The sequence below is a fragment of the Colius striatus genome, chromosome 7 (genome assembly GCF_028858725.1).
Source record: "Colius striatus isolate bColStr4 chromosome 7, bColStr4.1.hap1, whole genome shotgun sequence".
In the NCBI taxonomy this organism is placed as follows: Eukaryota; Metazoa; Chordata; class Aves; order Coliiformes; family Coliidae; genus Colius; species Colius striatus.
Genome location: NC_084765.1, coordinates 17566154 through 17580683, shown reverse-complemented (window position 1 = coordinate 17580683; position 14530 = coordinate 17566154). Strand labels below are relative to the sequence as shown.

The following is a 14530-nucleotide window of genomic DNA, read 5'->3' as shown; positions in this document are numbered from 1 at the left end:
TTATTTTATAATAAATGATGTAGCATTTTTATTTATAAGGCCTACTGTTGTCTACAAGGAGCTTCAAAAGCATGGTTTAATTTTTACAGACATCATTCTATGTGATGATGAAAAAGGAAAATTCTTTGGTTGGAAGGTGCTGTTTGAAGGTATCTCATCCTAAACTTCCTTCAAAGGATTTTGTTGTTCAACTACTCCAAAGTTCACTATTTGCTTTAGGAGTTACTGAAGGTTAAACTTGAAGCGCATTTGAAGGATTTAAAGCATAGCATCCTGTAGATGAAATAGAGCAATAAAAAATTTTCATGACTACTGAATCAATATTGTACCATTTCCTGTACATGAATTCCTTCATTTATGGTGAAAAATACCTGTCTATTTACTTCTTATCTTCTCTAAATAACACACCTATTTTTTTACCCCTCCTCTTTCCTCCTCCCTTTGTATCTCCTCCCCTGTGATAGAATCAATTGCATCAGTGGACATTATATAAAGAAAAGTTTTCAGTGGAGTTCCCAGTTCACTCAGCTTAGCCACCATGGGGCTAAGAGTTGCCAGCCTTTTTATACTATGGCTGGCTCTTTGCTATGCAACTGAAATAAGAAAAGGTAAGCTCTAGAAATGAAATAGTAGCAGTTTTATCCTGGAAAAATGGGAGAGAATTAAAATACCACTGCAGAGGTAGAATGAGGCAATTTATTTCAGTAAGTTTTAAGGTACCTTAAGTTTCTTAAACTTTCAAATACTACAGCTACATGGCTCAGCCAACATAGGCAGATACTGCTCTCTTTGGAGAGATTAGTAACTAAATCTATTGCATTAATCTCTAGTTTGTTGTGCTCTGATAATACCTACAGTGCTACTTTTCTTTCCATGTGTTAAGACTTTCCTAGATATGGCAACTACTTGGTAGAAAGCAGCTTAGGGTGTTTGGGAGATTCATTGCTATAGTAATGAAGAAAGAAAATAATTGTGCCTTCTGTTATTTTGGAATTACAGAAATATTTGTGTCAAAGTTATTTTGGAATTACAGAAATATTTGTGTCAAAGGTGAATGTAATAATATTGGATAAAACTAATTTTGTCATTCAGGACAATAATAATCCATCTGTAAAAACTCTACTATACTGTATTAGTTAATAACTTTGTTTGAAGTGTTGAAATGGAGCTCTCATAGTGAAAACAATATTGGGAGGAATAAGTTATGAATTCTGTGCAGTGAATAGTTTTGGGGTATTGGTCTAGGTCTACTGGATTATGAATTCAGCAATGGGAGGAAAGATATCCCAGCTGTGAGCTCTGGAAGAATCTCTGTGTAGCCTTACTTCTGCAAAGAGAAGCATACTAGCTTAGCTGGATGTGTGTGCTGTGATTGACAACATCAAAGTACAGTAACTGAGAAACTTGTTAGTTTCACTTTCTCAAAAAAATACTGCAAGAAAACCTTAAATCTTGTGAAGACAAATGGCATGTGTGCTCAGCTTTTATATTCACCTTTAATCTACAGTATGTTGAGATTTACCAGATACTGTGTTCCTATGTGTTATTTGTTGTTAGGAAAGGAAAAAAGAATCAACATTATCATCTTCTGAAGAATTTCTAGTCTATAGTAATAGAAATCACTATTTTTGTTAGGAAAATAAGGAATTCTTAAAAAATTCTTGTTGTGCATGAGTCCTTTCATAATATTTGACTTGTTTCCAGAGTAGGAATGGTACTTCCTTGGTTTCATAACTGTTTCCTTTCTCGTACATGTTGCATCAGGGAAGAAACTAGCTTTTAGAAATATTTAATATTGCTAAAAATAGTGATCCATTACACTGATGCACTAACTTGTTAGCAGACAGAGGGTTAAGAGGGTTACATTTCCCCACCTCAAAAAGACAGGTTCCTTCACCTCTGTAAGGACTATAGGAATAATCAGGTCTCAGACATATTTGTTTATGTCTTGTTTTCTACTAGAGATCCATATCCCTTCTGCTTAATAGGCAGATATGTGATCAGGCTTGAGATCTGCAGAATCACTGTGGACACAATTGCCAGTGGTTTCTACTGTAAAATTCATCACTTACCTGTCTTTGATGCTAGCTCATTCATTTAACTTTTTTCATTCGTTTTTCATTACTTAACAGGAAGGACAAGAAACCATGGTCACTATGTCTGCAGCACTTGGGGAAACAACCACTTCAAAACTTTTGATGGAGACATCTATCAATTTCCTGGCATTTGCGAGTACAATTTTGTTTCTGACTGCCAAGAGTCTTACAAGGAGTTCTCTGTCCACATTCAGCGTGCTCTGAACAGTAATAACCACCCTGAGATCCAGTATATTCTATTAACAATCAAGGACTTCACAGTGTACCTCAGACCAAAAGTGGCTGTGGTGGATGGGCGAATGTAAGTAAATTCCTTCAGGGTAATAGTATCTTTGAGAAACGTGCTAGGAAAATAAAAGGTTTGATTAATTACATAGCTGTATTTACTATTAAGGTAACTGCTACAAGCATTTCCACAAGTGAAAAAAAAGACTTTTGAAATCCAGTATAAAAATTACTTTGGAGAGGAGGTTTAGTATTACTTGTAATTTCTATACTGGTGTAAGGTATGATTTAAATGTAAGCCAGGAAGACATTTAAGTGAATTGTTTTTCTAGTTTTGCAGGAAACAATGCAGGTCATAAACCAGATCTTTTGCTGGATTAAAATGACAGAGCTTCATTTGTTTTATAGCATCACCTTGAATTTACCTTAGCAAAAGGTCTAACAAACCCTGAACAAAGGAGGATGCATTTTTCCTTTTTTTTTTTTTCCCTCCCCAGTCATTTTGGAGCAGAAAAAAGATGTTATTTTCAATTTTCATCAATAATTCTTACAGGTCTGATGGCCATTCCTTGATTATAAAAGGGATAATGTAGGTTAAAATTTACACTATTTTTTTTAATGTGGCAATATGGACTTTTTCACAGTGATCTACACTATTTTTCTTCTCCTAGTTGCACAACAAACTATTCTGGCACCATTACTAGTAGTGTTTTAACCTAACCCTTCCTATCTTTAGTGTATCCTTTCAGTGCTTATATGTATATGCACTGAATCAGTGAAGCAACTCATATGATCTGAAGACAGAAGAAACTGGATGTTAGTCTGTTTTAGCATAATTTTTTAAAAATCTGGGTTTTGACCAGAATTCAGCTCTTGTCCTGAAGTTTGGAAACCGTTCAAATATAGAAAATAACATTCAATTTTCCAAGGATGATACCAGAACACATTAAAAAAATAACATGAATTTATAAAAAAATGCTTTCTTGCCCCTGACTGAAAAAGCCCCTTGTTGTGTACTCAGATCTAAAAAAGAGCTCAGTAAAAAACAAGTTTAAAAATTTTTTAAATAGTGTATTTCTTAAACCAAGCCTCTTTTTGACTTAAGTAATGTTCATAAAACAGTAGATCCCTTCCAAACAGGTTTTTGCTGCATTAGAGGATTTCACTTCTTTCATTTAAAATGACATGTGATCCATTATAATGTAAAATTATGTAAAATAACAATCCCTGCTATGGAAGTGAAAACAATAAAGTAGAAAAAATGTGGGAATTTCTCCTTTGGTACCTGAAAGAAATGCTCCACGCTGTGATAGCTGAAAGGTGAGATGCTGCCTGATATTTTGCAATGCCTCTCCAAAAACATGATCTCTTATGACCTCATTGTTCAAGGGATGAAAAATGCAGCCAAAAGTAGAAGTGATGGCTTCTGAATTCCTGTCTGGTATATAGATATGTAAGTCATTTGATCATGTCAAAAAAAACTTGAGGTTAGTAGTTGGAAAAATCCTAATGACAGGAGATTAGGAGGTAAAATTTTCCCAACCAAAAGACTATTTAAGAAAAGAGATGGATAAACACAAATGAATTCTGACAGAGAACAATTATATTGACAAATTTGTGGAAAATGAACTGGTTATTTTGACTGAATTCCAGTTTACACTTTTTGTAACTGAAGAAACTCTAGGTTTTTAGACCGTGTAGGATGAGGCTGCTGGATACAGACCCTTTATTGTTGAAAGAAATTCAACTTAGTGACTTGTTACCCAGTGCTCTCTAAGACAGAGAACAGAGGAGAGATCTGGTGAATTGATTCCTTATCAGACAAAACCATCTATGCTCATTCTTCTGCAAAGTATCTTCTGTCACATTAACATGCCCTGCTGTCACCATTAACAACCTTGGTCCTGTCAAATGATAACTAATAAAGCAACTTCTGAAACAAACTACTAGATTCATGTTAATACTATCCTTTATTTTCAAACTTTTGTTGGCAGTCCTTGTACATACCTATGCTTTTTGCATCTGCCTGTGTTTTTTGTACCTGTCTGTGCTTTTTTAACTCCCCCTTGAGGAGGAAGAACTCCCTAGCAAAGGAACATGCTTTGTCTCTGAAATGGTTTTCAGATCTTTTGGTAAAGAAAAGCTTCCATTTATCTAGTTACTTCTTTCATTGCAGTAAATTGTTAATGAGTGTTCTAATATCCTCTGTTAATACCACAATGATGATGGATTTTCCTTTGAATAATTTGAAGGCATCTGACATTTTGGCTTTTTTCTTAAAGAACCCATACCCTCAGGGAGGCTTTGCCTTAAAAATTGTTTTGCCTTTTAAAGGCAATTGTTTACCATGTCAAATGCCAGAGAGGATTTTATGCCACATTAAAACAAGACATCCTGTGTATCTAGAATTAGAGACTGGTTTCTTTATTCATTACAGTATTTGACTTATTACAGACATTTATGTCACCCCTTGTGTTTTTGTACTAATACAAATTGTCTGATTTTCTTCCTAGTGTGAAGACACCTTACTACAGCTCTGGTGTGCTCATAGAGAGCAATAACATTTACACCAAGGTTTATGCCAAATTAGGATTGGTTCTGATATGGAATCAGGAAGATGCACTGATGGTATGTATGATCCAAGTATTTTTTTATTGTTTTTTCCTGGGTTTAACAGACTACTGTGTACAGAACAAAATTAGAATCTCATGAACTGAACAGAGCTAGAGTGATAGGCTGACTCATCCAACTGACACTCACAGTAGCTTATTTTAAAGAATATAAAACTCTTCTCTGAAACGGGATAAAGATTGTGGTATAGCATGCAGATGATCTTGCTGATCATAAGAAAGGAAGGAGTTTTCTGAGAAATAGCTTATGCTTTCCCTATACTACCTGCAATCTACATTTTTCTTCATTTGTCTTTTAAAGAACTGCTATAATCAACTTTCCTAATTTATAGCAAGACTTAAATGTTATACCAGTAGAGAAGAAAAGGAGGGGGAAAAAAAGTGCTGTGATTTTAAGAGTGCTTTCCTTTTCATCATTATCAGCATAGTGGTATTTGCCATTACTGAGATAGAGGAGATTCAGTCACTTCTTTCTGTTTTCTATGGGTTTATTTTTTGCACTGGTGTGTTTATTAACTATGTTACAAATTCATTTGCAATAGCGACTTCTTTAACAGTTCTGAGTTTGCCATCATTTCTGTAATTTACCAACTTCCCTTTCATTTAAATCTATTTACTTTGCAATGTCTTCATGCTCCAGGCAATTATTTTCTGTTTTTTTCTTTTTCTTTCCATTACCTAGGTGGAGCTGGACAACAAATTTAATAACTATACATGTGGTCTTTGTGGGGATTACAATGGAGTTCCAATCTACAATGAATTTATCAATGGAAGTGAGTCATTCTACCATATTAAAAATAATAATATGATAAGCATTGTGCATAGGAGAATCACAAGTGAGTAAATTTTGCCTGAGAGATTTATGATTGCTCCAGAATAAATACGACCCAGTGCATCTTTTTTTTGTTACAACTTGAAATTTTTGAGCACACTTAGACATAATAGACATAATTCAGAGCATAGATCTGTGTTTGACAGGCTTGTTTGATACCATAGTAACTGTTTTCCTTGATCAGTAGAATCCCAGGAATCAGATGCTTCTTGTCAATTTTTGGGACTCAGCAAATCCTCTGTATTTTTTTCTCATAGTTGCAAGCTATAATTCAATTACATATGGGAATTTACAGAAGATTGTCAAACCCACTGCCAAATGTGAGGATCCTGATGAAACTCAGGCTCTTCCAAGCTGTAATGAGCATGTGAGTATTCCTGTTGTTGAACTACATTTGCATGGGCACATGAAGACATCCTTGTGCTATGGGGCTTTAGTGTGCGAGGTGCAGAAAGACTTTGCCCCTTCCTGGCCAAATGTTTTCTTCTTGGATAACTGTTGCTGTCCAGAAGACAATAGTTTCTATAACAAGACAGGAAGTTCCTAGCAGCTCAGGTGTTCATAATATCTCTTAAATATTATTACTCTTCCTTCTTAGCGTGATGAGTGTGAGAACTTGCTGACTTCCTCTGCATTTGCTGATTGTTGGTTACGTCTCAATTTGGAAATGTACATTCAAGCCTGCATGCAGGACAAGTGTGCCTGTAATGGAAGTGAGGACTCCTTCTGCCTCTGCAGCACCATCTCTGAGTATTCTCGTCAGTGTTCACATGCAGGTGGCCGGCCGGGTGAATGGAGGACACAGGACTTTTGCCGTAAGCAGTTACATAAATTTTACAAAGAAACAAATATTTCATGGATGTAACACAGTGAAAGACTTAAATTCATTCCTTCTTTACAAAACTATAGGCACATACTATAAATTTCAAGCAAGTAGTGCAATAAACTACATGCTATGTTCTTCCTGTTCCTCTATTACCCTTGTTATTAAGAAATGTTTTTCATCAGGTAGAAATTCTATTCCCATTAAAAAACTTCGAGGTCTGATGCAGCAGATGACTGGGATAATTTGATGTGTTCAAAACCAAAATCAGGGAAAACATTTCAGAAAGAGCAAAATCTGCTTTGTCAGATGGAGATTGGCTTCGTACACCATTGACTTGAGGGGAATAGGAGACATGATCTGTAGTTTCTGAGGAATTATGGAGTTTACACTCAAATAACTGGTGATGTCTTTCTCATTCTTTCAGCCAAGACTTGTCCTGATACCATGATCTATAAAGAAAGCAGCTCACCCTGCATGGATACTTGCTCGCACTTGGAAGTCAGCAGCCTTTGTGAAGAACACTACATGGATGGTTGCTTCTGCCCTGAAGGCAAGTGTTACTCTAGCTGTTCTATATGGAACAGAACCAAGAGCTCTACCAAAGTAGCTCATAGCTGAAATATTAAATGTAGTCGATATATATATTAATAGTTAGTACTACTATTCATTATTTCCCCCCAGTGGAATGTGATGATAAGAGTTTTTAAAAAGATTTAAAAATCAATTTAATAATTGATTAATCAATAATTTTATAATTAAGTCATATTAACACAATGACACCTAATAAATCTGCTTTTTTTTTCCTCAAGAAATGGACTTCTGCTAGTGTAGAGAAAATCATGCTTTTTAGGTTGACTATATTTTTAGTCAGTGAACATCATTTGTCCAGAGAACAATAATAAGGGATAGTGAGTTAAATTCTCAGACTTGCTGTCAACCTTAGGGCAAAAAGATTGCAATGATAGTCTATAGACCACACCAGAAGGACTGAATCTAAATATATAAAATTCTGAGATTTTATTTGTATACTTATATTGAACTTTTCATCTGTGTATACTTATTGAAATGGACAGACATAGAATTTCAAAGCTGAATAAACATGTTTTTCATATCTTATATTACAAAAAATAGAAACAATGTTCTTCACAGTTTTGATGATCTAAACCTCTGCTTTCTGTGTCAAGTTGAAAGTATGCCTCCTCTGAGAGTTTCTTCTCTGTGGAAATTGCTTGTTTCAGAAAGAGCTAGAATGGTGTTCTCTTGTGCTTTACAGGAACTGTGTACGATGATATTACTGAGAAAGGTTGCATACCTGCTAGTCAGTGCTACTGCAAACTCCATGGAGAGCAGTATTCACCTGGAGCAAACATTACCAATGAGTGTGAAGAATGGTAAGGATCATGGTTGTTTGTACAACCTTTATTTTAAAGATTGCAAATGGGTCTAAATTTTTCAACCTTCCACTTAGTCATAGGAGACTTTGAGAAAACATTCTGAGGTTAATGTTTATGTTACCTGTATATACAACCAATTTTCTGAAAAGTTTTCTTTAATCTGTGGTATACAGCAAAGTAGAAATCTCAAGGAAATGGTCAAAGATGCAGCTTTAAAATACCTGTGGATATCTGTCTGTTTGCTAAGTATGCAGATGCTTTCAGATCTCTCAGCTCTAGTAAAATGTACAAGCATTTATTTTATTATTTGTCTGTTTATAGCACCTGTGATTCAGGGAGATGGACATGCAAAGATTTACCCTGTCCAGGCACATGTTCAGTAGAAGGTGGTTCCCATATTACCACCTTTGATGGGAAAAAATACACCTTCCATGGAGACTGTTACTACATGTTGGCCAAGGTATTGTGTACTGTAGTGCTTTTCTCTTGCAGAGTAAATACAAGTGTCTTTGTGCTAGTATGTAACAGGTGTGAATTGTTGTTTTATTCCATTTCTATGGGATGAGGGAAGTAGAATTTCTAAAAACTATACTGGAAAATTCAAGATAGGCTTTAAGAGCCCCAGAGTGATATTGGGCACTTACTGCAATGGGTTGTTAACTTGGTCAGATGTTAGACTATGTATGATGTCGTTATCCAGCAGAATCCCTCAAGCATAAGAAATGTATAATGATATAAGAAATTCTATATATAAGAAATATATATGGATGTCTCTAGCCTCATGCATAGATAGATTGCAAAAATTAGTAGTTTCCAATGTTAGACTCTCTCAGCCAGATCTGTAATAGCTATTTCTGTGTCGGAGTGTCAAAGTCAACTAGGAAAAGGTGCTAAGCAGCTTTTTCATTCATCTGTCCCTAAATTATCTGATGCCTGTTCTTCTAGAGAATGAAAAAGATCTTGTTGAACAATACCAGTAAATTTGTTTGAAACAGTTCAGCTTCCAGAGCCAGTACTGAAATGGTGAACTTAATAGCTAAATTCTACAGTAATTGTGAATATAACTGATGACATTAGACATCTAGTCTTTCTTTTGGAAATCATCTTGTGAGATTTTTGATTGGATTAATGGACATTTTTTTCCCGTGTGTTGTAGGGTACTGCAAATGACAGTCATGCTCTCCTGGCAGAACTGGCTCCCTGTGGCTCAACAGACAGACAGACCTGTTTAAAGACTGTTGTGCTGTTAGCAGATAACAAAAAAAATGTAAGTGTTCTGTGGGTTATGCTGGATATGTTGAAGATTAGCTTATTTCCCTTACTGTGGAACAGTAAATCATTCTTCTGGAGTTGCTATTGTGGATAGATAAGGCATACGAAAAAGGCTGAAAACCAACTCAGTCTTCTGCTTTGAGAACTCACAATAGACCTAAACTTAACAAAAGATGAGATTCAAATAATGTGCCATTTTTCTACTCTTCCCTTCTCTGCTCTATATGATTATTCGCGTTGTATTCCAGACTAGCTGCAAGAGTACCATTTTTCACCTCCTCACAGTATTTTACTTTATGTAGATATAATTTTATAGATCTAATTGAGTCTTTTTCAGATCTTACCTTAAATATTTTTATTTTTGTTCACTTCAATATTCTCTTTGGTTACATGACTAAACTACATTTTGCATACGTACACACACACATAATTTTCCTCCTGTGTTTCTGACCTTCCATGTCCTTGCCAGTATAGAATGGGAGAGATTTGGAAGGGACCGTTAGAGATCATCTGGTCTAACTCCCCTGCAGAAGCACGTCCACCTAGATCAGGTCACACAGGAACATGTCCAGGTGGATCTTGAAGATCTCCAAGGAAGGAGACTCCACACCCTCCCTGGGCAGCCTGTGCCAGGGCTCCCTCACCTGAACAGTGAAATAGTTTTTCTTATGTTTAAATGGAACTTTTTGTGTCCCAGCTTCATCCCCTTACCCCTTGTCCTGCTGTTAGGTACAATAGAAAAAAGGGATGCCTTGGCCTCCTGTCATCTACCATTGATATAAATATTAATGAGATTCCTCCCTTGGTCTCCTCTTCTCTAGACTAAACAGCTCCAGTTCCTGCAGCCTTTTCTCATGAGTGAGATGTTCCAGCATAACTAGAACAAAACCAAACTGAACTAATCAGTACCCTTTTAGTCTATGTTTCTTTATGTACGAACTAGTATTTTACGAGAAAGTATAACAAACTTATCTCCTACCATGCCAGAGTCATACAAAATCATTACACTGAAGGTGTGACACCTGTTTTTGTAGGGAATAGGAACTTGCTACAGATTGTGAAGGCCCAATATTTTATTTTGGTTGCTGAAACCAAAGTGGCCCATATAAATGAGATTTGCATTTCATTACTGCTGTAAATTCTTCTAATCAGGTGTAAGTGAAACTCTGAGTAGCAAGACAAAATCTAACTTGTACCCTACAGGTCTGCTGCCACATTCAATTTTCAGATAAATTCTTCCTCTCAAAGATTTTAAATTCTAGTCACAGGCTAAATGTGCAAAGTGTCTCCCCTCTTTTTTTAATTAATATTTTTCTTCTCAGTACTTGGAAACTCATTGATTTTGTTTGCTATTATACAGGTGGTGGTTTTCAGATCAGATGGCAGTGTGTTACTGAACGAGATGACAGTGAATGTGCCTCATGTGTCAGGTAAGGGACATAGCATTGTGTGTCACATGCCACATACATGACTTCTCATGTGGGGGTGTACTTTTTCTGTGGGCAAAAGTGGAAGTTAAGCATATGAAATTTGTTCTGAATTTTAGAACAACTTGGAGATAAATGGACATATGATGATGATAAAGAATTTGATGGGCAGATTGACTCTGTACAGTTGGTTATTTAAAAAAAAGTACTTTCACATTTCCATACATTTTTAGTACAATTTGGCAAGTAGCCTGGCTTAAATTTAAAGCAGATAACAGTCTCTCTATAAAGGTAGATATTTAGCACTTTCCAAGTCTGCCTGCATGATGTGGGCATGTCCAAGCTTTCAGTCATGGTGAGGCTCAGGGATGTCCACCCCAATTCTTCCACGTTTGTTTGGTTTTTTTTTCCTGTGGGAAGAAAGCCTATCAGAAAGTAACTACAATATTTTCTGGTCAACCAGGGCAGGAAGTAAGGATGTACTCTGTAGCATCCTCTCAGGTTCTTAGCTCACTTGAGACATCAACATCATTTTGTATGATCAGTGGATTTAAATAGACACTTTCAGAAGCTGACTCAGATCACCTAATTTAGGCACCTAACATCTGGTGGAAGGTCACTGCCAGACATCAGCTGTGAGCTCTGGTGAGGCCTCATCTGGAGTACTGTGTCCAGTTCTGGGCTCTCCAGCTCAAGAGGGACAGACAACCTCTAGACAGAGTCCAGCGCAGGGTCACCAAGATGATCAGGGGACTGGAACATCTTTCATATGAGGAAAGACTGTGGGAACTGGGGCTGTTTAGTCTGGAGAAGAGGAGACTGAGGAGAGATCTTATTAACATTTACAAATAACTAAACGGTGAGTGTCAGGAGGTTGGGACATCCCTTTTCTCTATAGTAGCTAGCAACAGGACAAGGGGTAATGGGATGATGGTGGAACACAGAAAGTTCCACTTGAACATAAGAAAAAACTATTTCACTGTTCAGGTGAGGGAGCCCTGGCACAGACTGCCCAGAGGGATTGTGGAGTCTCCTTCCTTGGAGGTCTTCAAGACCCACCTGGACATGTTCCTATGTGACTTGATCTAGGTGAATCTGCTTCTGCAGGGAGATTGGACTAGGTGATCTCTAAAGGTCACTTCCAGCCCCTAACATTCTGTGATTCTGTGTCAGACCCACAGCTTCCAGAGCACAGTGCACAGAGATCACTCCACTCAGAACCTAGCTTTATCATTTTAAGTTTATCAGTTTATAAGTTTTATAAGTTACTTGCAAGAAAGTTATTCTTTATCTGAAAGTACAAGTATTCACAGAATCATAGAATGACAGAACTCCTGTCAGTCACCATTGATATAAATATTAATGAGAACCCCTCTCAGTCTCCTCTTTTCTAGACTAAACAGCTTCAGTTCTCACAGCCTTTTCTCAAAAGGAAATTGCTCCAGTTCCCTGATCATCTTGGTGACTCTGCACTGGACTCTCTCCAGAAGTTCTCTGTTCCTCTTGAGACAGAGAGCCCAGAACTGGACACAGGACTCCAGATAAGGCCTCACCAGGGCAGAGCAGATGAGGAGTAGAACCTCCCTTGACCTGATGACCACACTTTTCTTGATGCATCTCAGGATGCCATTGGCCTGCTTGGCCATGAGGGCACATTGCTGGCTCATATTTAGTTTATTATCAATCAGGACTCCCAGGTCTCTCTCTGCAGAGCTGCTCTTCAGCAGGTCAATCTCCAGCCTGTCCTGGTGCATGGAGTTGTTCCTTCCCAGGTGCAGAACTCTGCACTTGTCCTTGTTGAACCTCATGAGGTTCCTCTCTGCCCAACTGCCAAGCCAGTCGAAATCCCGCTGAATGGCAGCACAGCCTCTGGGGAATCAGCCAGTCCTCCCAGTTTGGTGTCATCAGGGAACTTGCTGAGGGTACACTCTGTCCCCTCATCCAGGCCGTTGATGAAGATGTTGAACAAGCCTGGTCCCAGAACTGATCCCTGTGGAACTCCACTGGCCACAGGCCTCCAACTCTACTCTGTGCCATTGATCACCACCTTCTGGGCTCTGTCATTCAGCCAGCTCTCGATCTAACTCACCGTCCACTCATCCAAGCCAGTGAGGTGGATCAAGAACTGGCTAAATGACAATTCATAGGCTAATAGGTTCATCAATGCTTGTGCAAAAGCAATTACAGTGTGTAGCTGGAAGTTTAGAGAAATTAAAGTGCTCTAGGCAATGAAATAGACCACCTAATAAGTATATGGAACGGATATATAGAGCATATAGAGCATATATTAATTGATTTGCTGGAAGAAATCGGTTCACCTGTGGTTTTTTGAATGCCAGAAAAGCTTTTGATACTTTTTCAGAGTATCCTTTTGGACAAAATGTCTAGCATACAGCCAGAGAAATCCATAATACCTTGGGTCAACAATTGGCTCATTGGTGAAGCTCAAAGAGTTGTGGCAAATGAATGTTACATTGGGCTGGTGACTATTCAGCAGAGGGGCTCCCATGACTCAATTTTAGGTCCAGTGCTTTTAAAAGTTTTCATTAACGGTCTGCATGCAGAAGTAAAATATTCATTAAATTAGCATGAGCTCTGGGCTCCCTCAAGAGCAGAAAGATCTGGTAGACTGGAGAACTGCGCAATCATCAATTGTATGAAATTTAGCAAAGTAAATGACAGATTCTGCATCTGGGATGTATAATCCTGGTTATACATACATATTGTGGCATGAGGGTCTGGAGAACACACCTGTGGAAAGAGATCTGGGGGTTGGGTTGATGATGAATATCATTCAACAGTGTGACCTGTCACCTTGAAGGGCTACCTGTATGTTGGGGTACATCAAGCATAGTATAGTTATGCATTTGAGGGAAGTGACTGTCCCACTCCCCACTGCACTGGTGTGGCCCTGTCTCGAATACTATGTGCAATTTTGGGCACCTCAATATAAGGACATAAAATTATTAGTATCCAGGGGAGAGTGACCAAGATCGTGAAAGGTCTCTAGGGCAAGACTTGTTAAGAAACTGCTGAGATCACTTGATTTATTCAGTTTAGAAAGGCTGAGGGGTGACTTCATTGCAGTCTACAGCTTCCTCAAGAGGAACACCAGAGTAGGAGGTGCTCATGTCTCTCTGATGGCCAGTGATAGGACATAAGGAAATAGTTGAACATCAGAGAAGTTCAGATTGGACATTGAGAAAAGGTTTTTCACTAAGAGAAGGATCAGTGACTGGAACATGCTCCCCAAGGAAGTGGTCAGGACATCAAGCCTGTCAGAATTCAAGGAGCACCTGGATGACACTCTTAGTCATATGGTTTAGTTTTAGTTAGTCCTATGAGGAGCAAGGAGTTGGACTCAACAATCCTTATGGATCCTTTCCAACTTGAAACATTCTATGGTTCTTATTAGGAAGCCCAGTTCCCCCACTATGCTGCTTTTGTATATCAGTTCTGCTGATGTTTCTATAATGGCTTGATTAACTTATGTATAAGCATCTAACATTTTAGTAGTACTTAGTTATGTAGTGACTTGTAGAGACATATGTATTACAATATGCAACAGTACTGATCAGAAAATCTCTTGCTCTTCAGATCACTCAGCATTAGTGAGTTAGCATAGAAGCTGTATTGCAGAAGATCTAAATTTGGTTCTAATCCCAAGGATGAGTCATTTCATGTAATAAACTTGTTAAGTTAGTGATGACTGGCACTGTATCTATTTGGCCAGTGATTTTTAGGGAAAAAAAATATTAATTTAGTCCTAATGTCAGAGTTTTTGTGGCAGGTATTACCTTAGAATCTAAAAAGTAGTGTTTCTTTCAG

At 37.6% G+C, this 14530-nt stretch overlaps 1 protein-coding gene across 1 annotated transcript in view; it reads left to right on the top strand.

Annotated features, from left to right (window-relative positions):
• Nucleotides 1-538: 538 nt before the first annotated feature.
• MUC2 (mucin 2, oligomeric mucus/gel-forming) overlaps nt 539-14530 on the top strand; it is a 54028-nt gene continuing 40036 nt past the window's right edge. The window contains exons 1-11 of the mRNA XM_061999695.1: nt 539-608; nt 2133-2397; nt 4835-4949; nt 5634-5724; nt 6041-6150; nt 6382-6598; nt 7034-7159; nt 7883-8000; nt 8325-8463; nt 9160-9270; nt 10636-10705. Of these exons, the coding sequence (XP_061855679.1) occupies nt 539-608; nt 2133-2397; nt 4835-4949; nt 5634-5724; nt 6041-6150; nt 6382-6598; nt 7034-7159; nt 7883-8000; nt 8325-8463; nt 9160-9270; nt 10636-10705 (1432 nt within the window). The remainder of the gene's footprint in view (nt 609-2132; nt 2398-4834; nt 4950-5633; nt 5725-6040; nt 6151-6381; nt 6599-7033; nt 7160-7882; nt 8001-8324; nt 8464-9159; nt 9271-10635; nt 10706-14530) is intronic.